Raw genomic sequence first — 25,892 nt, 5'->3', positions numbered from 1 at the left:
ATTGGAACACAGCCACATACCTTTTTCATTTAGATATTGTTCATAGCTACATGGCTGAGTAGTCATGACCCAGGTATATAGCTCACAGACCTAAAATAGAGACCATGTGGCCCTTTATGGAAGATAAAAATGCTGACCGTCACTCTTGACTAATGAAGAACATTTCTACTTAATTTTATGGGTCAACTTCTTCCCTTCCCTGTGCATCCCCCTCTCTGTGAAGATGGGCTGAGGTCCTCCTTTCCAAACACAGAACTACTAAATGGCTGCCCTCCTTCCACTTCATTCTAGCTCAGACACTCTGGGGGTTGAGGAAGGACTGGCTGCCCCTGCTGGGAGCAGGGCGCTCTCCTTATTCCACCAGGTGACTTCCTCCCCAGAGCTGCTAAGAGGACTACACTGTGCCCTTGATTCCTCCAAATCACCAGAGATAAAAGCTGAGCCCAGAGTATCCTCAAACTCACTGTGTCCCTAGTGACCACCTTGTCTTTGGACCTCAGATCCTTCTGCCTTCAGCTCCTGAGTGCTGGGATCACAGGCATGCACCAATACATCTGGTTATGCAGTGCTGGGGGTGGAATCCAGGGCCTCGTGCCTGTTAGGCAAATGCTCTAGCAACTGAGCTATACCCCCTCATCCCTGCATTCACTTTCTTTTTTTTTTTTTTTCTTAGACTTCTCAAGAAACTGAGAGTTGGGGGAAGATGCACAGCCTGTTGGTGTCTGAGTGGTGGTGGTTTTTAATCTCCCGGGGAGGGAGAAGCCAGTCGGTGGCAGCACAAAGCAAGTTCATCTGGGAACTGTGAGGCTCACTGGGCTAGCACACCCTCAAAGCTGGCACTGCCGCAGAGAAGGTGCTCGCTAGGACCAGCTACTTTGGAACCAATGCATGGGATGCTAAAGAGAGTTGATTCAAACCTGGTGCTTCTGTTTGAGTGTTGTGCTGTGAGCAGAGACATAGACGGCCTCGCCTAAGGCTCTTACAGATCTGGATCTGTACAGAACCACAGGAGCAACTCCAGAGAAGGCCCCTGGTAAGGGATGTGCCCGTGGGTCATTCCCTCCCCGGCTATAGACTCTCAGTTTGGGAAGAAGCTGTGTCTAAGAGAGCGTAGGAAGAGGCTCTGGTATGAACTGGGGGTCCTCCACCCGTACCCTGGGGCCCAGAGACAGTTATGAACTCCACTTACGATCCTAGTCGCTCTTCAATGTCATACACATCAGACACTTTCTGTTCAGTGTTAACCGTCACCGTCCGGTAATCAACCTCAGGCTCCTTTTCATCTGTGAGGGCACAGGTCAGGTTGAGTGTGAGCCATCGGATTCCCCCTTCCCAGCCCCTTCATCCCAAGAGCCTGTCCCAAAGGCAGCCAGCCTCACTCACCATCATCGGACACTTCCACTTCATCCTTTGGCTCTGGAGGAGACAAGGGGGTTCAGAAAGGACATGGTGATTAGTACTGAGGGCCACCCAGAGCAAGGCATGACGGGGGCTTCCCCAGGTCCCAGAGCACCTGACCCACACAGACATCCCCTGAAGTGAGCCATTTCTGACTGGAAAAAGAGCCAGATGTATATTGGCAGGTTCTGGCCTCCATACCCCAGCCTCCTGACTCCCCCACCATGTCTGACCTTCATACTCTCCTCTCACCAGTGAGCCCCAGCCATCTCCCTATTAACCTTTCTTCTAGTCCTTTAGGTATTTCAGAAACTACATACAACTGTGACAGTCCCACTAGCTTTCAAGTCCATGGCTTGAAAAGTCAGCAATCTATAGTTACTTCCACTGTTAAATCTGCTTATACATTTGGTGGCTATTTGTTATGGTATGCTAGCAGTATAGCAAGCATCTTGCCAGCTGTGTGGGCACACAACACAAAACACAAGGCACAGTCTCACCTTCCACAAGCTCATAATTTACTTGTATGGACAAAACCATCTAAACTTGAAGCAAGTTTCAATTACATATGTCATATAAGGAAGCATGGACCATCTTGGCACCAAACGAACAACGGAGAAGGCAAAACAACACAGGACAATGGCAATGCCTGCCACTGTTCTCAGATGACGCCCTTGGGTGGCCTCCCAGCAGAATGCAATAGGGATGAACGACTGCACACAGGAAGCTAGCGAGCGAGCATAAAGGAGCACCCGAGGGGGATGCTCTCATGCATATGCCAGGAGCAAGGGCTGGCGAAGAGACTGGCAAGAGGACCCCAGAGCTTGTCTACTGCAGAGCCCCAGGATTTCCTTTGCTCTGGCAGGCATCTAACTTTCCTGATCTTGGCCAAGTATCTTTCTCTCTCTGAACTTCAGACTCCTTGTCTGTAAGGGGAAGGAGCCATACATTCTAGTACTTTGTGGGTCCTCAGCCATCATGGGGACCATGGGTGAGAGATGGATGAACGAATGAGGTGTCCTGAGGAAACAGTGAGGACATGGGAAACATAAACATGTCCACAAGGGTCATGAAAATGGGAACGTGTATGAGAGTGAGCATGTGTGTGACAGAGTGTAAGCGCACACACACATGAGATGATGTGTAAGTGCGTGCAAGGATGATGGGTGAGGGCATGTGAATGGGGAACAGTATAGAAGTGTGTGGATGTGACAGTCTGCCGAGAGGGTATGTGTGCATGGGATAGGGGACAAGTGTGTGAGAGTATATGTGTATGGAATGGTTTTGAAGTGTATAATAATGTGAGTATATGGGGATATTATGGGATGGTGTGAGTGTGTATGTGTGAGGGACAGCATGGAGGTGTGAGTGTGGAAGTCTATGAGTGCATTTGTATGGGATAGCATAGGCTTGTGTGCGTGTGTATGTACCAGATATGTGTATATGTGTAGGATAGCATAGGAGAATGTGACTGTATGTGTATGATGGTACACAAGTGTGTGACTATGTATGTGGGATGGCATAGAATACATGTGTGTGCATGTGATAGCATGGAAGTGTGTGACTATATCTGTGGAGATTAGTATGGAAGTGTCTGCATGTATGTAGGTTAACAGAGAAGTATAACTACACCCATGTGGTGTAGTGTGGATGTATGTGAGAGCAGATAGTGCAGTCATGTATGTAAGAGTGTACCTCCTATGAAGCTGCAACCCCTTCAGCTCCTTGAGTCCTTCTTCTAGCTCCTCCATTGGAGACCCTGTGCTCAGTCCAATGGTTGGCTCCATAGGAGGAACAACAATATGAACTAACCAATACTCCTAGAGCTCCCAGGGACTAAATCACCAACCAAAGAGTACACATGGTGGGACTCATGGCTCCAGCAGCATATGTAGCAGAGGATGGCCTTGCCGGTCATCCATGGAAGGAGAGGACTAATGCCCCAGTATAGGGGAATGCCAGGGCCAGGAAGTGGGAGTGGGTGGGTGGGTGAGCAGGGGGAAGGGAGGAGGATAGGGGGTTTTTCAGATGGTAAACAAGGAAAGGGGATAACATTTGAAATGTAAATAAAGAAAATATCTAATAAAAAATAAAAGGAAGTTTCCCTAAACAGAAAGTGGTAAAAGACCTTGTATCATCATGAAGAAATAAACAAAATATGTTTTCTGAATATAAAAAAATAAAAATAAAGTCATTTCACTGCCTAGAAAAAAAACCCAGAATGTACATACGTGTAGGTGAATGCGCACGTGTGTAGGACAGAGTTGTTTCAAGTGTGAGACAAGTGTGTGAGGCGCAGTGTGAGAATGGGCATTTGCCTGTGTGTTCTTGTATATGTGTGAGAGGGATTGCAAGGCAGGTGCAAATGTATGCATGGGTGGTGTAATATCAGTGTGTAAGTGTAAATTAGATGTGTGTGTCAGAGAGTATAGAGGTATGTCAGAGTGTGGAAGGAAGACTTGTGAGGCACTAACGCTGCCACTAGAGCAAGGCTGGGGACTCAGCTGTGGGGGTGCTCGTCTTCTGAGGACAGTGATCCAGGGGTTTGCCAGACACTGCAGGCAGGGAGGGCTGCACACCAGCATGCCGAGCTCTGCAGTGCTTTGCCAGGTCCTAGTCTGTGATGGGGGTGAGGGCCAGGTAGCAGGTGCAGCTGGACCCATGGATGGCTAGTGGACATACTGGAAGCTAAACAGACAATGGAGAAAAACTAATCCAAGCCCACATAGGTAAGTACCTCTCACCAAAAAAAGGGGTTCTGAGAGTTTACGAGCATAAAACAGAAGCTGTGATCTGTTTAGAGTTCCTCAAATGTGGCTCACAAAGTTTAGCTTTAGAAAACTAAACACAAGAAGCCTGGGAAAAGTGACACGAAGGACAACCATGGGAAAGCAAAGCAGCAAAGGCAGATGGGGACAGTGTAAGGGGCTGGGGGACAGAGCTAACATGCTTTGAGATCCATACAGCTGGCACTGAGTGGTGCTGGACACCCCAGCAATGGCAACGATGACCCAAGGATGACACCTAGGACTTAAAAGTGGGTGCTCAGGGAGGACCACCTCACTCTGCCCCTCGGTGTTACTCTACAGGATTCTATGAAGCTTGCTCCAGTTCTTCCTCTTGCGGCTCTGGCCAACAGAATTGTGGAGACCAATGTGGGGACAAGAGGTGGAGAACTCCATGGCCCTCGGTAGAACTTCGGGTGTCTGTTCCCAGGACAGTAGCTGTGAGCAGCTAGAAGGCTATGATGGAGCAGGACAAGGTACAAGGAGTCGGGAAAGGTAGGGGACACTGCTGATGTGGATATGCCTTAAAAGGAAAGCTTTCTAGGGTGAAAGCAGGGGTACAGACTGCTCATCACTTATGAACGCTGTGCGTTGGAGGAGTCATTCATATCGTGCCCCATACAAAAGGACGGGAGGCATATGGAAGCCATACCAAGATGAACTACAGAGCACATGCTCGGATTATGTCATTGATGCTATTTCATGTGCGGTTCTGAGAGAAGTAGGAGTTCAAGCCCAGTGGTACATGCCAGTCACCCATCCAGGTCTTACAGACAACAAAACAGTATTTCTTACAGGGAAGTCTCATTGTCCTGATATGTGTTGTCTGGTCTAAAAGAGTGGTTCTAATTTATTGATGGTCACCCTTTGTTTTCTTCATCCCCTGCTACATCCGGCTGGTGTGGAAGCAGTATGCTGAGCAGCAGTGTAAAAAAGCCAATGCAGGTTTTTTTGGCCTGGTAGCTACAAAACTGTTTTGTGCTCTGCCTGTGACAGAGTGACACAATGCTGAGAGCTACTAGAGGGCCTGCCAGCCACTGAGCATAGGGCTTTTCTCAGCTAGCCTTGGAGAAGGACTTAGTTCTGGAGTTAGCCTCTTCCCATTACTCTGCCTCCAGTCTCCTGGCTCCTCCAGTCTTTCTGTCTTGCCTGCCCGTGTGAGAGCACTGTGCCTGCTCTCACGCTCCACAATTTATCTACAGCAGTTAGGGACCTTGGAGGAGTTGCTCTGTTGTTTTGGTTGTTTAGGGTAGCCTTCCTCTAGAAGGACTGAGATGCTGGGATGCTGGAGTCTGTCTGCCTTCTTACCTTGCTTCCATTCTAGTTGTGGTGCAAGATGAGCAAAAGTGGCCGGTAGGAGAAGTGTTGAGGGAAATCACGACTCAGTGAGCTGAGCTCCTGGACCACAAAAGGTGGTAGTCATCTCTCAGATGAGCCCTCGGTCTCCCTCTTTCCATGAAGGCAGGAGATGACAATTATGAAAGAAGGGATTTCAACTAAAATTTTTTTTTTCAAATCTATTTAGTGTGCTGGGGAGATGGCTCAGAGATGGACAGCACTGGTTGCTCCTCCAGAGGACCTGGGTTTGGTTCTCAGCTAACGATTGTCTGTGACCCCAGTTCCAGGGGATCTGGCACCCTCTTCTGACCTCCTTAGAAGGCAAGCATGTGGTATACAGGCATACACTCAGGCAAAAACACTCATACAGACAATTTTTAAAAATGTATATTTAGAATGAACCATAAACCCAAGAGCTAAGTGGAAGAGCTATTTGAAAGAGGGTTCTGAGATACCCCTGAAACAGATGAGCCTCATCACCTTGGGGTGGTATTTGGAGAGGAAAGCTCTGGGACCCTCACAAAGCAGGTCTCATCAAGTCTCCCAGACAGAGCTAGCTCTATTCCTTTCTATTCAGAGGACTGCTGTGTGCTCAGTGAGCACTAGAGGGCAGCGTGGCTCTGGACACAGCTTCTGGGAGCCCTGCAGAGGCACAGCCTAGCTATAGAGTTCCAACTGCCCTTGGATACAAGGAGCTGACTAGCAAGAAGCCTCAGCCACAGCTGTTTTGCTAATAATTCTATAGCCTAGAACGAATTAGGAGTAGGGGCAAGGATGGAGGGGACTTCAAATTCAGCAGCATCAGCAGGATCAGCAGGGAGTGGCATCTAAGTGGCTGGAATGGGCCATCAAGGTGGGGGGCTCTGTTCACTTAGACCTAGTGAGATTGGGCAGGATGCTGTCAGATCTAGGATCTGAAAGATGGCTCTGGCATAGGCAAGCCTTGGAGCTGATGAGAAGCCCTCCTTTTCAGTCTCCCACCGTATCCCCAGTGTCTGAGGCAGCCCCAGCAGTACTGGAGGGATACCAGACACCTGTGGGTGAATGGGGTGGAGGATAGGTTGAAAATAGATGGAACCAAGGATCAAAGATGAGGGGAAAATGGAAGCTGCCAGGACAAGACTGGTGTTAGGATGGAAAGAGAGTCAACCCAGTGGGGCTTGTGGAGCGAGGGTCATAAGACCCTCATAACATATCACTCTACTGAAGGGACCTCGACGACTGCTGCTTCTCCCATGTGTCCACCAACACTCACACATGCATTTCCCACCACACCTTCAAGAGAGCCACTTTCCCCTCAAGTGGAGAGCTACCCTTGCTTAGAACTCACAGTGCCCAAGGAGTCCACACAAGTCTTTTGAAGTCCACAGAAAGCTTGGGCTTGGGGCATCCCCACACCCCTCTCCTCTTCCCTTTCCTCCCTGTCCTCCGTGCTCAGGCCTAGCTTGTTTAAACAGTTCTTCCCCTCCTCCTCCCTCTTGGAAAAGACAACTGGGCCTAGAGTAGGAGTAGCTTCCTGTCTGGAAGCCCTGTCCTGTCTGGAAGCCCTGGGTGGCCCGGACCCTTCCTCTGGATTTCAGGCAATCTCTCCATTTGTTTGTCTGCGACAGTGGGAGGGTTCTGGAGGCTGTGCAAGACTGCCTGCTGTGGAGTTCATGGGCCAGGCTACTGCCCACCAGCATGGCAATCCCCACAGTCCTCCTGAGAGCCATGCCTCACTTCCCATCAGGTTCTCCGGTTGATCAGGGATTCTGGTCGCTTCTGGTTTCTAACGCAGGGCCTGGATGACTTCTAGCCAGTCAATGAACAGGTTTTCTCTTTACTTGTCACTCCCCCCAAAAATCCTAAAAATACGCTCTGTGACCCAATAGGCTCCTGCCTGTTCCCTAAGTTGTCCACTGCAGAAGGATGGGGTGTGTGTGTGTGTGTGTGTGTGTGTGTGTGTGTGTGTGTGTGTGTAGTACGCATATGTATTGGAGTGTTAGGAGGGCATAAGATGGTGGCTTTGTTATTTAGCTTCCCATCAATACCCTGTGAGCAGCCAGTGGATCATAGCCTTGTCAAAGCGGCCATGAGCCAGGGCCCAGGCCAGCTTCCTCTGGGACAATGTGGTTATCACAAAGTCATGCCTGACTACATCCCAAGGATTTGGAAGTGAAGGTTTCCAGCATGCGACTGGCTAGATGACAGTGTGGAGTTGGTTTATCCACTAGCATCTACTACCTTCTTTCTGTAGCCCTTGCTTAGTTGGAGGGCTGTTTTATACCTAACTTTGGAAACTCAGGAGGTTATTGTAAAGACAGCTTCACACTCAGGATGCCCCTGGGTTGCATGGCCCTTCCTGGATGGCTCTCTCCCTGTCTCCTTGGATACCGAAGTGTCCCATGATGGTGTCTACTTGACTCCCTTAATATCTCCCCAAGAGCACTGACACCTTCTCTGTCTTAAATCCACAGCACTCTTTCCCCTTTCTTTGCATAAAACTCAGCAATAACACCCCATACTTCTGGCCTCTGTCATTCATCCCCTCACCAGGGAAACCAGTTTTCCACCCTGTGGAAATTCTATGGACTATCAGACAACAGGCAATCCCAATGATCCCAACTCCCTATCTCTTTAGCATTAATGCAGTTCACTTGCAACTTGCCCTGTCCCCGATGTCCACAGTGAACTCCAGATTTCTTCTAGACCCATGGGCTTTCACACTATGGCATTAGTGCTGACCTCTTCTAACCTCTGGGTGACCTCACTGATATGACTCAGTTGTCCATTAAACAGGGAAGTTTCCAAATCTATAGCCCTTGTTTGACTCTTCCTCCGAAGGTTGGGACCCAATGCCTGGGTTTCCCTCACATGGCTCTACTAAGCTAGTCTGAAACCAAACCCATCATCTTCTCCCAGTCTGTTATCTAACTTTCAAGTACCGCAGGCCAGTAGGCAGACAGCCCAACTAACCTCTTCCCTCAATCTGACCAGAGGAGAACAAGCTCTGGGTTAGATAGTTCTGGGTTCAAGTTTCTATTTACTATTCATAAGGTCTGTGACCTTAGGCAAAAAGTCCCACCTCTCTATTCCCATTTCCCTTATCAGAGGAGGGCAATGGCAATACCTGCCTCACTGGGCTGCTGGGAGCGAATGGAATGGAGACTGAAAAGTGATATGAATGCTGTTAGCATATAGCAGATACTCAATGGCTATGTCAGCCACATGACTCAAACTAATAAACCTCTAATTGTCTCTTGAATATGTGCTGAGTTATCCAAGCCAGGATCTAGAGTCATCTTAGAACCCCCTCAGCTCTCTCTAATCCCCTCAGCCCAAAATCAACAAGAAAGGCCCACTCCATCCTATGGAGCTTCAGCTCATGCCCTTTCTATCCCTCTGCTAGGCTGTGCTCACAGAGGCTCATCAGGTACCAGGCTGACTCCAAACTCATCCTTCTAGACCATCATCAACCTAAGGCTTCTCAAATGTTCATGGGCATCTGAATGCCTTCAGGAGCAAAGCATGTGCAAAAGGAAGCGTCAGGAAGCCTTGGGGATGCTGGGATGAGAATATAGAAGGCTGCAATATTTGAGTAGCAAAAGCTCTACTAGTTCACAAGAGTCCCTTCTAAAATTGCCAACCACATCATCTCTTGTCTGCAAAGCTCTGGAGAGCATTGTAATTTTATCTAACCTACCCTCTCTCCACTTTTATTCCTCCTGTTCTACCTCCCATGATATATGCTCTAGCTATGGATAAGCTTTTCAAATGCCACCAGTTTCTGTCACTTCCTACCCTTGCTCAGGCTATGGTGTCCTCTGTGTGGAATGCCCTTCTGTATTTCCCCTGCTTCTCAGCGTACCAGTCTTTTTCCCAAGTGTCAGTGCCGTCTCCTCTAGGACACCTTTCAGCACCTCTGGCAAAGCTTCCCATCCTTCTCTTTACTTACATCACTCTAGTGAGATGTAGTCTACCTCACTGTAGTTGTCTGTGTATTCCTCCCTCAGCTTAAGTTCTTTATCTGTCCTATATCCTAAGTCCTGACACTGAGCAGATGCTCGCCCGTGAGCGCAACAGAAGCAGGGAGGAGACGAGAGGCAAATGCAAGAGCCTGAGTCTACCTGCTAGCCTGCCTGCTAATTAACACATCAGCCTCGGTGGCAGGGCTAACAAAACCTCTGGCGCAATGTTTTCATTGAGTGCGATATCAGTGATGGAACCCAGTCCTTCCCATATACTAAGAAAGTATTCTGCCATGGAACTACACCCTCAGTGCTTTGGCTAATGAGTTTTTCAAAGGCCCTATGAACTTCTTTTAAAGTATGGGTCAGCAACACAGTCTTAAAACCTAAGAGCGCCAAAGGTATTGCCTCTCACCCCTCTCTATTCAGTCCCTCTGAACCTCCCTTCTTCCCTCTGTGAAGTCTGTCTGGATTCATGCATATTTACTTCAAGCTCATGAAGAAATAAATGTAGGCAGCTCTACCTTCAGGTTTCTCTCCCACAGCTGTGAGCTCAGACTCCTGGCTTGGCTCGCTGGTTCCATAGACGTTGACTGCGCGTACTCGGAACTTATACTCGCGGTCAGGCAGCAGGTCTTGGACATTAAATGAGGTGCTGCGGCACGTGGCTAGTTCTTTCCACACCTTGTCTTCTGTGTCCCAGATCTCAACGTTGTAGGACTGGACGGCACTGCCCCCATCATACGAGGAGCCATACCAGGACAGGGTCAGTGAGGAACTCCGAATGTCAGAAGCACAAGGTGTGCCAGCTGGGGGGTCTGGCTTATCTGGGGATGAAGAAGCACAATGTCACTCAAACTCTATACAAGTACAGAGAAAGAACTTTCTCAGCTCTCCCGATGGGAATAAAATCCAGGATGCCGCTCTCTCATGCATATACCCTACCCTAGCATCATCCAGTACCAAATGGACATTTCTTGAATCAGCTCTGTCATGGGTAGTGAATCCCAGCCTGGTTCCTCATGTCTGGCTCTCATCTTTTCATGCACCACTGGGGCTGCGAGGCATAAACTCACCAGTTTCTTGCTTGAAGGAAACTCTGTCTTTGGCTGGTTGTTCAGGCCCTAAGTCATGGTTTCCTGTACTTTGTCCAAGTCATAAACATTTTTTTTTCAGAGTAAGCAGATCTAGGAAGCTGTGTAGGAGTTGTGGACTATTTCCCATGAAATATGATTTGAGAGAAAGTTGTGTATGTGTGTGTGTGTTCATGTGTCTGTCAGGCCCAAAACCAGTGACCTGGGACACCACTTTCTTTGGAACTTGGGAAACACCTGTCTCTTTGAGGGGCTTGATAGCACAGTAGATAAGCTCTTAAATCAGGTCGATCTGGCTTTGAACACAGATCTGTCCCTGCTCAGTAGCTAATAAATGCTCTGTGCTCCAGTTTCCTTATACGGACAATGCAGGTAATAATAGAGTGTTGTGAGGCATTCTTAGAAGGTGGCTAACTTGACCAATCATTATTATTAATAAGAAGCTTATTTCTAACCTTATAGTAGATTGAAAAAAAAAACTCCTGCGTTTCCTCTTTGTTGCTGTTTTGGGTTTTGGTTCTATGGAACACGGTACATGCCAACCACATGTTTTACCACTAGGCAACAATTTTTATCCAACATCTTCAACTTTCACGGGACTGGTATGCAATGAGATAAAGAATTTCAGAAGTGAACCACAATTGTATATCGTTCCTGTCCTTGGCTAAGGGACAGAAAACGGACTGAAGATAGAAGAGAAGTGGGCCTTTTGGCTGGCTGCCTTCCCTCCCAGATGACCTTGGCTTAGACCAGGAATGCTAAGCCAAATCATGGCAGCCAACAGTTTAATGAAGTCTCCAATTTTCCCCGAGTGTTCTTAGTTGTGTATCTGAACAAAACTTCTATTTCTCTGGTTAGTTTCTGCAGTTGTTTGGTTAGTTACAGCTACCTGCTAATTATAGAAGCCCTTTGTTCTCAACCAACCAAGTTTGAGTTCCCTCACAAAATAGTATTTAAGACTATGTTACATGGATTTGTATGTGAATGCCAATAAATGTAAGGCCATTTGTTTGTTTGTCTTTCTCACTGGGAAACGATGCTAACGTGTACATCTTAGGATTTCTGCAAGTTCCGAGTAAACAAACACAGGCAGGTAAGTACATGACTTCTGTTTCCTCTCTCAAGCCCAGCTGGACAGGAAGGCCAAAGGGATTCTGAAAAATGACCCTAGGACTCTGTGAAGAAACATCTCTGTGTGCCTGTATGTGGATACAAATTCATGAGAGGCTGTACATATGCAAATAGAAAAGTACACATTCATATGTGCACAACATTCCTTTTCATCCCTCTTCCATTTTAATTCTTTTCCCCTTCCCTTTATTTTTAAATGAATTTAAATAAATGAATAAATTTATTTTTAAATCATTAAGTGTTAATTAACTGTTTATTAATTTTGTGGACATTCATATGCACAGACACATTCCTTCTCATCCCTTCTCTATTTTAACTATTTTCTTCCCCTCTCTATTTATTTATTTATTTATTTGAGTCTGAACTTCTGATCCTTCTGACTGCAGGTTCAGCACTTCCGTTATAGGCATTCCCCTGGATGCCTCGCTCAGAACTCATGGTTTCACACATCCTAGACAGGCACTCTCCCCATTGAAGCCCACCCCTAGTGTCTCCTTCTTTGATATGCTAGCTTAATATTTGCTGCCTGGGATTCATTTGGGCCCAGAGAGTCACCTCCCAGCACCATCAGCGCGAGGCTGGAGGCCTCCTGTAAGGGAGCCACTTCTAGTTATTTAAGTCCTGTCAGGGCCACTTCCCAGCTTCCCAGCGACACAAGAGGCCTCCTGTACCCGAGCTGCTTTCACTGGTTGTTTAAGATGTTCTCTTAGGAAATCTGTTTGTCCTGAAGGATATATTGGTCTTTTTAAGAAACATTTCTGGTGTTGGCAAAGATGTTTATTATTCTAAACCCTCTTAGAGGCAAGTGGATCAAGTCCTCAGGAAACCAGCTAAGGAAGTGAAAGGGCCTGCTGAGGGCATGGGGTGGGGGGACCGGTGAGGGTGAGAAGTCCTCACTGTCCCTGCCCCAGACCTCCTGGCTGATTTAGTCATGGAGGTTTATACAAGTAAAGACCCTGGCCATTGGCTGATTCCCCTCTCTATGGTTTGCTTTGGAAAAAAACAAGTTGGAGAGATCCATGTTGGAGGAGGGGGAAAGTTGCTATGTGTACCTCCCCTTGATATGGGCACCTCTACTTTACATGTGGTGGGGTTTCCCCCAGACAGCACAGGAGAAGGTGCAGACTGTGGGGAGGGAGGCTTGCATTACAAGCAGAATGTTGCTGCTGTGGAGGGATTTGGTCAGGAGTACTAGAAGTTTGGGATCCCTCCTCCATGCTTGTCCTCAGAGCCATGGCTGTGTCTGGTTCTCTCTATCCTTTCCAAGTACAGAGCCCAAACAAGTTGAACTAACCAGTGGGTGGGACCAGGGTTCTCCCATGAGCCTCTCTGCTAAAGACGGACACATTCAGCCTGGACAGCGCCTGGCAAATGAGAGACGAGCTTGCTGGCTATGGCTGGACCCATGCTTCCTCAGAATTCTCCCAGGGCTCCCTAGAGACATGGCTGGCAGAATGGGAAAGCCTTCCAGCTGCAAGGGTTTGTGCTCAGTAGAGGACTGCTGTTCCTGGGAAACCAGAGGACCTTGTCTGAGACGCTTCCCATCAGCCCGGCTTCCCTTTGCCCTCTTGGTGTTTGCCCATGTCTGTCTGGGCTAGGCCTGCCTCGGTGGCCAAGCACAGATCTCAAATCCAACAGCTGCTGGCCTAAACTGCGGCACATGCTTGGAAAGAGACTCTAAGAGGCTGAGGCTGAATTCCTTGTTAAGGCTTTCTTCCCAGCTGATTCATGGTTGTGTCAGACTGACAGTTGACAGTTATACAGATCAGGTTGGCCTGTGGGTGTATCTATGGGGAGTGTCTTGACTATTATCTGCTGCAGGAAGACTCAGGCCGTTGGTGGCTGTAGGTTCCCCAGGCAGGGCATCCTGGATAGTAAGAGGGGAATAAGCTAGCTGAGAGCAAGAGAGCACACAGCGATGCATTTGGTCTCTTTGCTCGTGGCCATGAACGGGAAATGACTAGACGCCTGAGTTCTAGCCTAGTCTGCCCTGAGATGGTGACCTGTAAGCCAGAATTGTGAGCCAAGCCACCCTTTTCTCCCTAAGTTGCTTTCGGTCAGGGTGCATTATCAGAGCAAGCTGGAACACTCCCTAGTCATGGACCAAGCCATAGGAGAGTCCCACAACTCTGCACCCAGGGTTTGGTCCTTTCTACGCTGTCAGGCAGAATGAGATCAAGCTAGTGTCATGCTTATACTGGTAAGCCATGCATCTCTGAGGAGTAGCTCCAGTCCTTCCCAATCACATAAGCTTTAAACTCAGAATGTGGTTGGTGTGGGTTGGGTGTCTAGGGTTCTTGAGACTTTGTTTTTGTCCCTTAGAGTTAGGTGGAGGCCTGTTTTTCTCATATTGGGTGAGTGACATTAAAGAATTCATCTGGATCTACTGCTTGCTCCTCCCTCATCCTCTCCCAGGTCACACAGAACAGCCCAGCAGGCGCAGGCCCAGGCGGGGCAGCAAAGCTCATTCTTACGCTGCTTCTTAAAATACAATAATTAGCCTCAGAAACAGCTAAGTATTCCTCACTTAAACCAACGGGGGAAGGGACGGCTTTTGTTGATTTGAAAATGAGACGCACGAGTGATCTGAAAAGGCGGCAGCTCTTCGGAGGATGTGCCACAAGAGACTTCTGCAGCTAACGAGTACAAGTCACACTTAAGTGGCCTTATTTAGTTGGCCCATCAAGCGGATGCTTTTCAAGTGCTTGCAAACTGTCCGGAATAGGTGGAACAATTTCTACTTTATCTCCTTACCTTTACATCTACTTAATAAACCCCAGTCAGATAATATGCAGATGTCCTGGAGACATACAGGTAAGTCAGCTTAATCCTGGCTTACTTATTGGCCTAAGTCTAAATTCATAGGCTCTGAATGAATGTGGCTTTGCTGCGGCCATCAATACAAGTCCTCATTTTATTGAGCGATTCTATTCTTAGCTCTGGGGTGGGGGAGGCAGACAGAGAGCCTGCTCCCCATTCCATTCCCCTCCTAGGACGGCATTTAACATGTTGCTCCTGCCAGCTGGCAGGCAGCCACACCAATGGCCCTGTCAGCACTGGCCGTGGAGAATGAGAAACTCAACCATAAAAGGCCAGAACTGCAGCTCCTGCAGTGAGGATGGGGGAAGGGGAGTATGGCACCGCATGGGGTGGCCAGGGCTGGGGTAGGGGGCACTGGTTTCAGAAAAGCAGTTCAAAGTTGTTGAACCCCCACAGGGGCAGATGGATGGGAAATGTGGAGGAAGGGCGGAAGAGGTTTCTGTGTCTTGGAGATATTCTTCGCTCTTTAGCCATCCACAGGCCCATGGGTATATCTGGAGGGCAGGTGTCTGAGAGTCTGAGGTTAGTTCTTCCCTTAGTTTCCCTTCTGCATGGCTGGAGACATACCTATCCATCTTGGGCCTAAGGTGAGGATAGGAGATAAAAATGGAGAAGGAAGACTGGGACTAAAGTTAGGGACCATAGACTGATGGAGCTAAGAGAGCATCCAAGTCCTCTCCAACTGATAATGCCATTCCTGGAAAGTTCCGTTGATGCCCAGGGGTGAGTTCTAATCACTGTGGCTCATGAATCCTTTTCTAACATTCTATGTTCTACAAGTCTGTGAGCCCTGCTGTGAAGTTGCGGAGTAGTCTCCACACTGAACCCAAAGGAGCCCCTTTGTCTATTTTTACAGAAGGAAACCCTATAAGCTTGTGAGTCAAGATTGACTGGAAAACCTACTCCAGTCTAATGTGCATGCCTTTAAATACCAGGTCAAAGTCTTTCAAGCACCTCACATGTGGAGGCCCACACAGGCACAAAACATAGCCTACTTACTGTCCCCCAAGCTGCCCTTTCATGTATCCCTCTACTGTACTATGCACCTGTCACATGGGGTATGACTGAGGGAAGACACTGAGCATCACCCATGAGAGGAAGCCACATCAAAAGCAATTTCGATGTGTCAGAAAACAGACTGGGACATAGGAACACTTACTAGGAAAGAAGGGAACAGGAAATCTTGAGACTGAGTCTAAATACAGGTTCACCTTACTGGGGACTCAGAGCTATGGAAAGGGGAAGAACTTAGGGTCAGGAGTCACAGTGACTTTAGAGGAGCAGTCTCTGAAGACCAAACAACATGGGACCAAGGGGCAGGTAGCTGCAGGGCCAGGGGCAAAGGGCTACAGGGCTAGCCCAGGGGTGGGGGCACAGAAAGCAAAGCACTGCAGGAAGGCCAATCGATGTAGGAGGGTGATACCTGTGCTGTGAGGAACAAGCAGGGCATGAAAAGCTGAGGGAGCTGAGGGCGGCGGAGCCCCAAGAGCCTAAGAAGTGGACCAAAGAAAAGAGCCCTCAGAAAGGTAAAGGAGCCGTTAAAGGCATGATGTACAGGTATCTGCAGGTCTGGAGGCTACCGAGTTCAGAGAAGTCTTGCCTAATGGCTCATAGTTCTCTGTGAAGCTTGAGGCCTAAGGGCTTTGCATGTGTCCTGGGGGAAGGGTGGAGGAAGGGGGATGGCAATGGGGAGCATGTCTCTAGGGAAGAATAAAAGTACTGAGGCTCACTGATATCTCAGCCTAGGGGCACCAGGGTATAGCCTGGAGTGTGCACATGATACAGTCTCCATGCTCCAACCCCTGAAAGTGAGAGGACGTGGCCTTGATCCCAGGTGGGGATTGGCAGGTTATAGCAGTTTGAATTAGATGTCCCCCACAAGTCCTTGCTTCCTAGTTGGTGATTGTCTGAAGGGAGTTAGGAGGTGTGGACTAGCTAGAGGAAGTATGTCCCTGGAGGTAGGCTTTAAGGTTTCAAAAGAGGTGAGCTGTCTCAAGTTAGTCCTGTCTGCTGTTTGTCTGTAGGATGAAATGTGAACTCTTGGTCCTGCCAGCCACCATGCTCCCCACCATGATGCTGATGGACTCTTATCCCTCTAGAACCATCAGTCCCAAATCAAGCCTGCCTTCTCCAAGCTGCCTTGATCATGGTGCTTCAGTGCAGCAATAGAAAACCTAACTGAGACACAGAGGGAGTCAGACAGTGGTGGGCATGAGCCAGAGGAAGTGAATAATCCGCCTGGAGGACCTGGGGGAGGACTCGTGATCTCTAATGGCCAGGAATATGGAGAAACAAGGAGGGGACTCAGGGAGTGGAAGATGCTGGGGGTGATGGTGAAGCAGAGACAGGTATGGATGGAGTCCTGCATCAATTGGCAGGGTATTGTATGAGAGTAAGGGGCACAGAAGGCAGGGGAACTAGAAAGCAAAGAGGAAGGTGCTGATGTCCTGGGCTTCGTGCATTTTGCCCTCCACTCCTCGCTGGACTCACCCACGACCGTGAGGTTGACTTGGGCCTGCCTGCTGCCCAGCTTGTTCTCCACCACCAGTGTGTAGCAGCCACAGTGCTCCTGCCGTGCAGCCAGGATGGTGAGCTTGCTGCCACTCTCTCCGTTCTCCACCTTGATATGCTCGCTCTCCTGGATCTGCAGGTACAAGTAGGAGTGAGAAAAGGGGCTCCTCACCCTCTATTCCCAAGGAGGGATGGGCAGTGGGGAGGGAGCAGGGGTTTCTCCATCTTGTCTCATGTGGTGGTGTGTATTTGTAATGCCACTGCTGGAGGAGTGGAGACAGGAGGATGCCTGGGGGGTTACTGGCTAGCCAGTTTAGTGTAACTGGTAAACTCTAGGCCAATAAGACACAAGGGAGGAAGATGGCCCACCTGAGGATGACAGAGTGACACCTGAGGTTGTCCTTTAGTGCGTGCACACACACACACACACACACACACACACACACACACACACAGAAATAGGATGCCAATTTATGCTAGAGCATGGATGAGCCCTAAAACAATATACCAAACCAAACCAAACAAATAAAAAACAAAAACAACAACAAAAAAAAAACCAGCCCAAAACCAAGAAAACAAAAACAAAATAAAACAACATCAACAAAACCAGACCAAAACCACATCCAGAGACAAAGGGCGATGTGCCAGAGTGCATGATCCCATCAATCTGAACTGGCCAGAACAGACAAACCCATAAGGATAACATGTAAGGAGCCTTGGCAGAGACTGAGGAGGGAGGAATCACACTGGCTTCTAGGGTGAAGGATTAGGAAATCTGACGCTTACACAGTCTTGTGTATTGACAGATGCCATTGAATTGTATATGGTGATTTTTAACTAATTAAAGTTAAAAATGTAGTCAGACACGGTAGAACAGGCTTGTATGTCAGCTGCTCAGGAGTCAGATGGATCATGGCTAACATGGATAACTTGGTAAGACCTACCTCAAAAAGTAAGAAAGAAGCATGCAGCTGTAGCTTAAGTAGAACACTTGCCTGGCATACATAGGCCTAAATCCAAAATTCAAACCTTAGTACTGAAAAAAACAAAACAAACAAAACAAAGCTGTAGTTCTTCATGGTTGTTTGAATGAGAGTGGATATTTGGTCCCTAGCTATTGGAGTGTTTAGGACATGCGGTCTTGGTGAAGGTGTGTCACTGGAGGTGGGCTTTGAGGTTTCAAAAGCCCTTGCCATCTCTCTCTCTCTCTCTTTCTCTTTCTCTCTCTCTCTCTCTCTCTTTCTCTCTCTCTCTCTCTCTCTCTCTCTCTCTCTCTCTCTCTCTCTCTCTCTCTCTCTCTCTCTCTCTCTCTCTCTTTCTCTCTCTCTCTCTGCCTGCTTTCTGCAGATCAGGACATAAACTCTCAGCCACTGCTCCAGTGCCATGCCTGCCTGCCTGCCACCATGCACTGCAGCATGATGGTCACAGACTGGCTCTCTGGAACTCTAAGCAAGACCCCAGGTGAACGCTTTCTTTTATAAGTTGCCTTAGTCACAGTGCTTCTTCAACAGCAACAGATCAGTGATGAAGACGTCCCTCCGCTGTACATGTGCTCAACAGACAGGGCCAGTGGCTCCCACACTGGATAGCACAGATGCAGAGAGGCTTCATAACTGCAGTAGGTTTTGTACTGAACTTGATTAATCGGCCCAGAAAGGGATATGATTCTGCCTTATCCTTCAGTCTAGATGTGCAGGGCCCCATCCCCCCCGAGACGAGCTCTGCTTTCCTCCCAGGCTCTAATGGCTCATCTCACGACCATTTGTGTGGCATGACAATGCTGACAGAGCTTACAAATAATCCTCACCCCTTCTATAAAAGTAGTTTTTAACTTTCCTAATTTTGACCCTCTAATTCAGTTCCTCCTATTTAATGACCCCCAACCATAAAATTATTTCATTGCTATATCATAACTATAATTTTGTTACTGTTATCAATCATACCGTGAATATCTATGTTTTCTGATGGTATTAGGTGACCCCAGTGGAATGGTCATTCAACCCCAAAGGGGTCATGACTCACAGGTTGAGAACTGCAACTCTAATGGGTTCCCAATGCAGAACCAGCCCAGCACACTGGGGTGTCTGCTGATCACACACATGAGGATCATTACCAGTGTGAACAGTGAGAAGCTGGCTCCTGCAAAATTTCTTTACAAACTGTTTATCTGAAAATTCAAATATTTTCATAGGGAACATATTTTAAATTGTAGCTATATTTCTGGGTCATTCAGCCAAAATTCTATTTGATGCGTGATTTACATACCCAAATACCTAGGCTTGCTTTGATCTTTTAGCATGCATTAAGTAGAAGCTATAACCAGCCAGAACTCAGGAGGCTGGTGTAGGATCGCAGCAGTAATGGTGTCTGAGGAGTCACCTGAGGGTTTGGACTACCTGCCTCCAAAAATAATTCAAGGCAGGTGGACTCAGATGAGGGCAGGAGCAATTTTATTAAACAAACTGCCTATAAAACCAGGGCTTATTGGTAGAAACAGAAAAGGTCAGTAAGAACTCAGGTTTGGTAGATGTGTTACTTCTCCTCTTTCTTTTTTAAAAAAAAATCTTTCTTTTTCAGTAACCAGGTTTTGTGATGCTAAATATCACATTAGGCTATATCCCTGGCCTCTGTGTTTTATTTGAACAGAACCCTGGAAGGTTGGCCGGGCTGTCATCGATCTTACAATTCTCTTGCCTTGGCCTTACAAGTGCTGGGATTCCAGGTATGCACCATGCCCAGCGCTCCCCTCCACTTCCTAAGTGAAACAGAGCAACACCCCCTTGCCATCCAGCATTCCTCAACTTTTAGGCCCAGGGGCTGTGAGTTGTCCTTGGGCCACCTGGCCTTCATGACTGACCTGCTTTCGGAACTTCATCCACTTGCACGTGATGGGCTGCGTACCAGTCACTTTCCCAAACAGCTCCACAGGCTCTCCTGCACGCACCTTCTGGTCCTCAGGGAATTGGATGATTTGAGGGGGCATAGCTAGGAGGGGACAAGCAGAATGTGAGGAAAGCCTTAGACATGGTGATCTCACTGGCACTGCTGGCCACGGTGGTCTGATGGTGCTCTCTTCCTGTCTGGAATCTTCAAGATAAGAATGAAGGTACTGGGGGCTGGTGAGATGGCTCAGCAGGTAAGAGTACTGACTGCTCTTCCGAAGGTCCTGAGTTCAAATCCCAGCAACCACATGGTGGCTCACAACCACCCTTAATGAGATCTGATGCCCTTTTCTTGTGCGTCTGAAGACAGCTACAGTGTACTTATGTATAATAATAAATAAATCTTAGGGCCAGAGCGAGCAGAGACTGAGTGAGCAGAGTTGACTGGAGAGAGTGGGGCTGACTGGAGTGAGTGGGGTTGACCTAAGCAAGCATAGGTCCTAAAAATTCAATTCCCAACAACCACAGGAAGGCTCACAACCACCTGTAGAGCTACAGTGTACTCATATACATAAAATAAATAAATATTTCTAAAAAAAAGAAAAAGAATGAAGGTACTGACCTCTGCTCCAAAAGCTCTGAATGCTGGGACCCTGCCAGCCTTACCCACCCTTTAGAATCCCTAGAAGTGACCCACACAATCTATACAACATAGATCCTCACAAACTGGTTGTGGGGAAATTTGTGTCTCCCCATAATGGACTGAATCTCGGTCCCAGATTATTTCTTAATTTAGCATTACCTTGCATCGAGTCTTTCAGTTACCCTGGCTGATAGGCGCAATGTGGTTCGTGCCTTCAAATATCTCCTCAAGGGCAACAAACCGGTTATTCCGGAAAACAAAGCTATACAGAGCGGTGCCTGAAAGCAGCATGATGTGGGTCACCCCCCTGTGGGGTAGAGTGGAGACTGAGGCTGAGGCATAACTTTGCAGAGGGGACAGGGAGGAAACCACCGGCAGCCTGTGACATGGCACCCATAGGTGGAGGCGGAGGAAGGGAGCAGGAGAGAATGGGGATGAGGTACCGGCTGGTCATAGGTTCCCTTGAGGAGAGGGAGGCAGCCAAAATGTGGAGCTTGGACGAGGGAAGGCTCTCCTGCCCACTACCCACATATGGGCGGTCAGAAGACAGAGGTGAAGGGCCATGGCAGATGACTCCCTCACCCTCACGTAGGGCTGTGGCTATTATTACCTGCTTTTGTAGGTGTCTTGGGGGCAGGTTTCTTTTTCACAGTTGCATCACCTAAAACAAACAAACAAAAAAAAGCTTACAAGTTATGGCATTAAGACATTAGTTCTGTTCTCCCGGAAAGCTCCTAGGTCCTGGGAGAATGTTGTCCTGCCCTCTGGCCCCTCATCTACAAACACACCTCATTTTACTATGTCTTCCATGGATCTCTGTGCCCTGATACAATATTATGTTTTTTGTTTGTTTGTTTGTTTGTTGGTTTGTTTTGGTTTTTTGGGATAGGGTTTTTTTCTGTATAGCCCTGGCTGTCCTGGAACTCACTCTGTAGACTAGGCTGGCTTCAAACTAAGAAATTCACCTGTCTCTGCCTCCCAAGTGCTGGGATTAAAGGCATGCGCCAATGATTCAATGAATGTCAGTTCTCAAGGGCCCCTTGGACCAGTGGGATAGAAGCTCTCAAAACTTGAACATCCCTATTTAAAGATGACAACCCAAAACACATTAACTACATGCTCACCCTAACTTTCAGGAAATGCAGAAAGGAAATTATGTCAGATAAAGCAACTAAAATTAGCCCTGGAATGGATCCAAGGGTCTCTGGCTTCCTTTAGGTCACAGGTTGTGACTGGCAGTTGTTTCTTAAAGAACAAACATATCAAAACAAAACTCCCCAAACCAAGCATTCAATGAATGAATCAGTGAGTGAATGGAAGCTGGGAACAGCAACTTGTGCCTGTGATCTCAGGCCTTGGGAGGCTGAGGGAAGAGCACCATCACAAGTTCAAAGGCGGCCCGGGCAGCACAGGGAGTTCCCAGTGAGCCTGGGATGCTGGGCGCTACTGCAAGCTCCGACCCTCAGAATGAATGAATAGTATCTTGCCATCTCTCCTTCCTACTCTAATTTTTTAAAAACTCAACAAAAAGAATTAAAATATGACTCAGACAAACACCTCATAGCACAAATATATCTATCTGTCTAAATAAAAATATGACACACAGGCAGAAACACCCGCATTATTTCTCATGGCTTGATTCCCTATTTCTTTCAGGTCATTTCTTTTTTTAAATTAAAATGTATCATTTCCCCCTTTCCTTTTCCTCCCCTCAACCCTTCCCTTGCTCTCACAAGTTCACTGCCACCTTTTCCTTTACTGTTGGTAAGTGATCTTTTTCCTTAGCTATGGGAAGCCAGACTCAAAGCCTCCTTACTGTATAATCCCACTTATGCGGTACTCTAGAAAGGCCAAACCATAAGAACAGAGAACAGATCAGTGGCTGCCGGAGGTGCTGAGGAAGGATTGGCAAGCAGCACAAGGGAGGCCTATCTTGCCTGGAGTGGTCATCAAATGATGACTCAATTGCTCATGACTTATACAATGTGCACTGCAGAAGATACGCAGGGAAATTATACTTTAATTCAAAAGTGTGTGCCGGGGTACATCACCAAGGAGATCTGAATCCTAGCTCTTGGGCTAGGGATTTAGCTTGGTGATTAAATGCTTGCCCAAGAAGTACAAGGCCCTGGTTTCTATTCCTAGAACCACAGAACGATCACACACACACACACAGAGAGAGAGAGAGAGAGACAGAAAGAGAGAGAGACAGAAAGAGAGACAGAAAGAGAGAGAGACAGAAAGAGAGAGAGAGAGAGAGAGAGAGAGAGAGAGAGAGAGAGAGAGAGAGAGAGAGAACGAGAATATCTTTACACTTAGCCCTTACCCTGATTTATTATCCCCCTTGGCACTTATCGTATGACAAACTATATCTTCACTTGTTTTATTGCCTGCCCCCCCTTTCCTACCAAAGTGCAATATTCTGAGGCGGAGTACTTTTGTTGCTATTCACTATTATAAATCCAATGTCCATGACATGCAGTAGGCACTCAGTACCTGCTTGTTAAGTGAGTGAGTGGGTGGATATTGAGTCACTTGGCTACTGCAGAATGGAGGGACAGCTCTGGGGCCAGGCATGTCTGTGGAACTGCTCTAAGATCACAGGTGGTTGGGCTAGCCCTGGGTATCTCCACAGAAGAGACAATGCTGCCGCCCAACCGATGTCTCTCAGAAGACAACTGTAAGGAAGGACCCCGACAGAAACACCTTGAGGCCACAGTGCTGACAACTGTGGCCTAGTGGCTAAGTCTAGGGGAGAGGCCTGCTTCCCCTCTGGTAGGCTGCCATGAGTGAGCCCTATTTTACTGTGGGCCTGCTATGTGTCACTCAGTAAACACCATGAATTAGGGTAGTGGAGAGAAAACCATACAGATGTCAAAACTTGGGCTTAATTTCAAGATCCTAAATATTAGGTAGTGTGGTCTACAAGAAGGGCTTTTCTCTCTCTCTTTTAAGGAATACTTCTAGGGCAGTTGGGAGTATTTGAATATTGTGAATAAATTAGATGATAGTACTCTATGGATGTTTTTCTATTTTGATCATCTTAATGTGGGTTATAGAACACATTTGCTTTTAGGAAAGATTAACTCTAAAGTCTTTACATGTTTAAGGTTTATGGGTATAATTTTCTTTTGGGATGAATAAAACTATAATTGTGTGTGTGTGTGTGTGTGTGTGTGTGTATGTGTGTGCATGTGTGTGTATAGAGGTAGAGAGAAATATGGAGAAAGAGAGAATGGCTGGATATATAGTTCCGTCAGGGAGAGCAGGTGCTCAGTGAAGACAAGGCATTGGGTTCAACCAGAAGCCAGCCCCTACATACCCAGAAGGAAGGAATATATAGAAAAGAGACAATAAAATCTTAATATCTGAGGAATCTGAAAGGTATTGAATAACTATTCATATTAACATTATTTCAAAATAAGAGTAAGTAGGAAGCTAAAAAGTAAGATTAAGGGACTGGAGAGCTGGCTTAGTTATTCAGAGAACTTGATGTTCTGACAGTGTACCCAGGTTCAGTATCTAGTACCCACATGGTGGTTCACAACCATCTGTAACTCCAGTTTCAGGGGATCTGATGCCCTCTTCTGGCTTCAAAGGCATGAGGCAGACAAGTGATGTACATACATATATGTAGACTAACAGTCATACACATAAACTAGTAAGGCTTTACATTTTTTTCTAGAAACAAAGTAACACCCAGTTGTTCAAACGCAGCAGAAGAGAGAACCCTGTGTGTGTTGAGAACATGGTCATCAGCTCATCACTGGGGAACGGTGGACGCAAGGCCTAAGAAGATGTCCCTAGAGAACAGGGAGGAGCCCAGGTTAGCAACAGATGATGCAGTCTCAAGCAGACTGTTGTTCCATAGAGATGGGCCAGGAGACAGCTGTTATCATAGGAAGTTAAATGAAGCTAGTGTGTCCATCTAAATGGAAGAATATTAAGTACTTTGTTCCTCCACTGAACTAGTTTCATTCTAAGTACGTAATAACCCAAATGTGATTAGTGGCTATCACAGAGTGCAGGCACAGAACATGTTCATTGTTACAGAGAGTTCTGCTGGGCAGCATTAGCCTCGTGTGCCAGAGAGCTGGGTCTTCAGCCTGGGAGATAAAGGAACATGCAGCTGTCACACTGGGTCTGCATCCTCAGGTCTTCACAGGGGACAAGGACATCCAATTAGGATGCTGCCACCTCTTGGAAGGTACTTAGAAGCACCATACAGAAAAGATGGATGAGGGACAGTGCAGGCATTAAAAGAATTTAGGGAACTAAACAAGGTGTGGGTATAAATGTACTTTGAGGTTTCTCTCTTAGAAACATGGGGGAGATTGTAGCAAAGGAAAACAGAATGTGAGAGTAGCTGATGAAGTTTGGTTTGGTCAAGTGGACATGATGAATGACAGTATTGATCTGTATGGAAGCTTCTAGAAGCCAGGGTCAGAGTCCTGGAGGAATACTGGCAGAGACTGGAAAGTGAAGATGTAAGCTGCAATTAGAATAAGAACTGGGAAGCTTCATCAAAGGCTGGGGGAAAGGAATACAAGGGAAGGTGGGAATGACCAATGACCCAATGACCGGGGCTTATCCCTGGTGATGCACCTCGAGTAACAGCTGGGACACATGAGGGTCAGGGGGAAGTGTTGAGCGGAGGAGACCTGGAGAGTGGAGAGAATGTCATTGTGAGCAAGGATGGAGGGTAGGTGTTGGGTGGAGGAATAGCCTGGGCTTATCCCTGGTGATGGGAAGTGCTGGGGGAAGCTGGAGTCTAGTGGATCACACGTCATTCCAGAGACCATATCCAAGGGAGATGGAGAGGCTAGGTACCCAAGGAAACCCCAGTCAGTAACAATTCTGGTGCTAAATGGACAGAGAAAAACAGTGAAGAAAAATGTTAAAGTAAGGCTTCTCCTGTGCCGGAGTCTGACTTCCAAGACGCAGAGAAGGAAGGAGAACCTAAAGATGGTGAGGGAAGAACCCAGGGAAGCCATGCAGGAGGCGATGACTAGCTCAGGGACTCCAGGAGGACTGGAAGAGACAGGCTAAGGGAAGGAGCAGGACAGATCTCCTCAGGAGAGAGCAAGCCATCTGTCCAGAGGAGCTGCCTGGTGTCCTATTCCACAAATGTGTTGAAGCTGTAACCCTCAGTAGTTCCAAATGAGGCTGCCTCAGACATAGGTGGAAAAGTGACTGCATTAAAAAAGGCCATGAGGGCAGGCCCTAGTCCAATCTGACTGGTGACCTTGCAAAAAGGGAGGAAGAGGGAAGGTGGGGGAATGAGAAAAGAGGGGAGGGAAAGGAAGAGAGAGTAGGAAAGGAGGGGGCAGAGAAGGAAGGAG

At 47.5% G+C, this 25,892-nt stretch overlaps 1 protein-coding gene across 5 annotated transcripts in view; it reads right to left on the bottom strand.

Annotated features, from left to right (window-relative positions):
• Positions 1–25,892, bottom strand: part of Mylk (myosin light chain kinase) — a 250,011-nt gene that overhangs the window by 29,048 nt on the left and 195,071 nt on the right. For all 5 annotated transcript variants that reach the window (XM_031363765.1, XM_031363764.1, XM_031363763.1 and 2 more), the window contains 6 exons: positions 21,161–21,211; positions 19,883–20,010; positions 17,005–17,158; positions 9,994–10,296; positions 1,384–1,416; positions 1,190–1,283 (listed from right to left, as the gene is read on the bottom strand). In XM_031363765.1, coding sequence (XP_031219625.1) covers positions 1,190–1,283; positions 1,384–1,416; positions 9,994–10,296; positions 17,005–17,158; positions 19,883–20,010; positions 21,161–21,211 — 763 coding nt within the window. The remainder of the gene's footprint in view (positions 1–1,189; positions 1,284–1,383; positions 1,417–9,993; positions 10,297–17,004; positions 17,159–19,882; positions 20,011–21,160; positions 21,212–25,892) is intronic.

Source organism: Mastomys coucha, unplaced genomic scaffold, assembly GCF_008632895.1.
Source record: "Mastomys coucha isolate ucsf_1 unplaced genomic scaffold, UCSF_Mcou_1 pScaffold12, whole genome shotgun sequence".
Lineage (NCBI taxonomy): Eukaryota > Metazoa > Chordata > Mammalia > Rodentia > Muridae > Mastomys > Mastomys coucha.
This window is presented reverse-complemented; position numbering and strand designations above follow the sequence as displayed.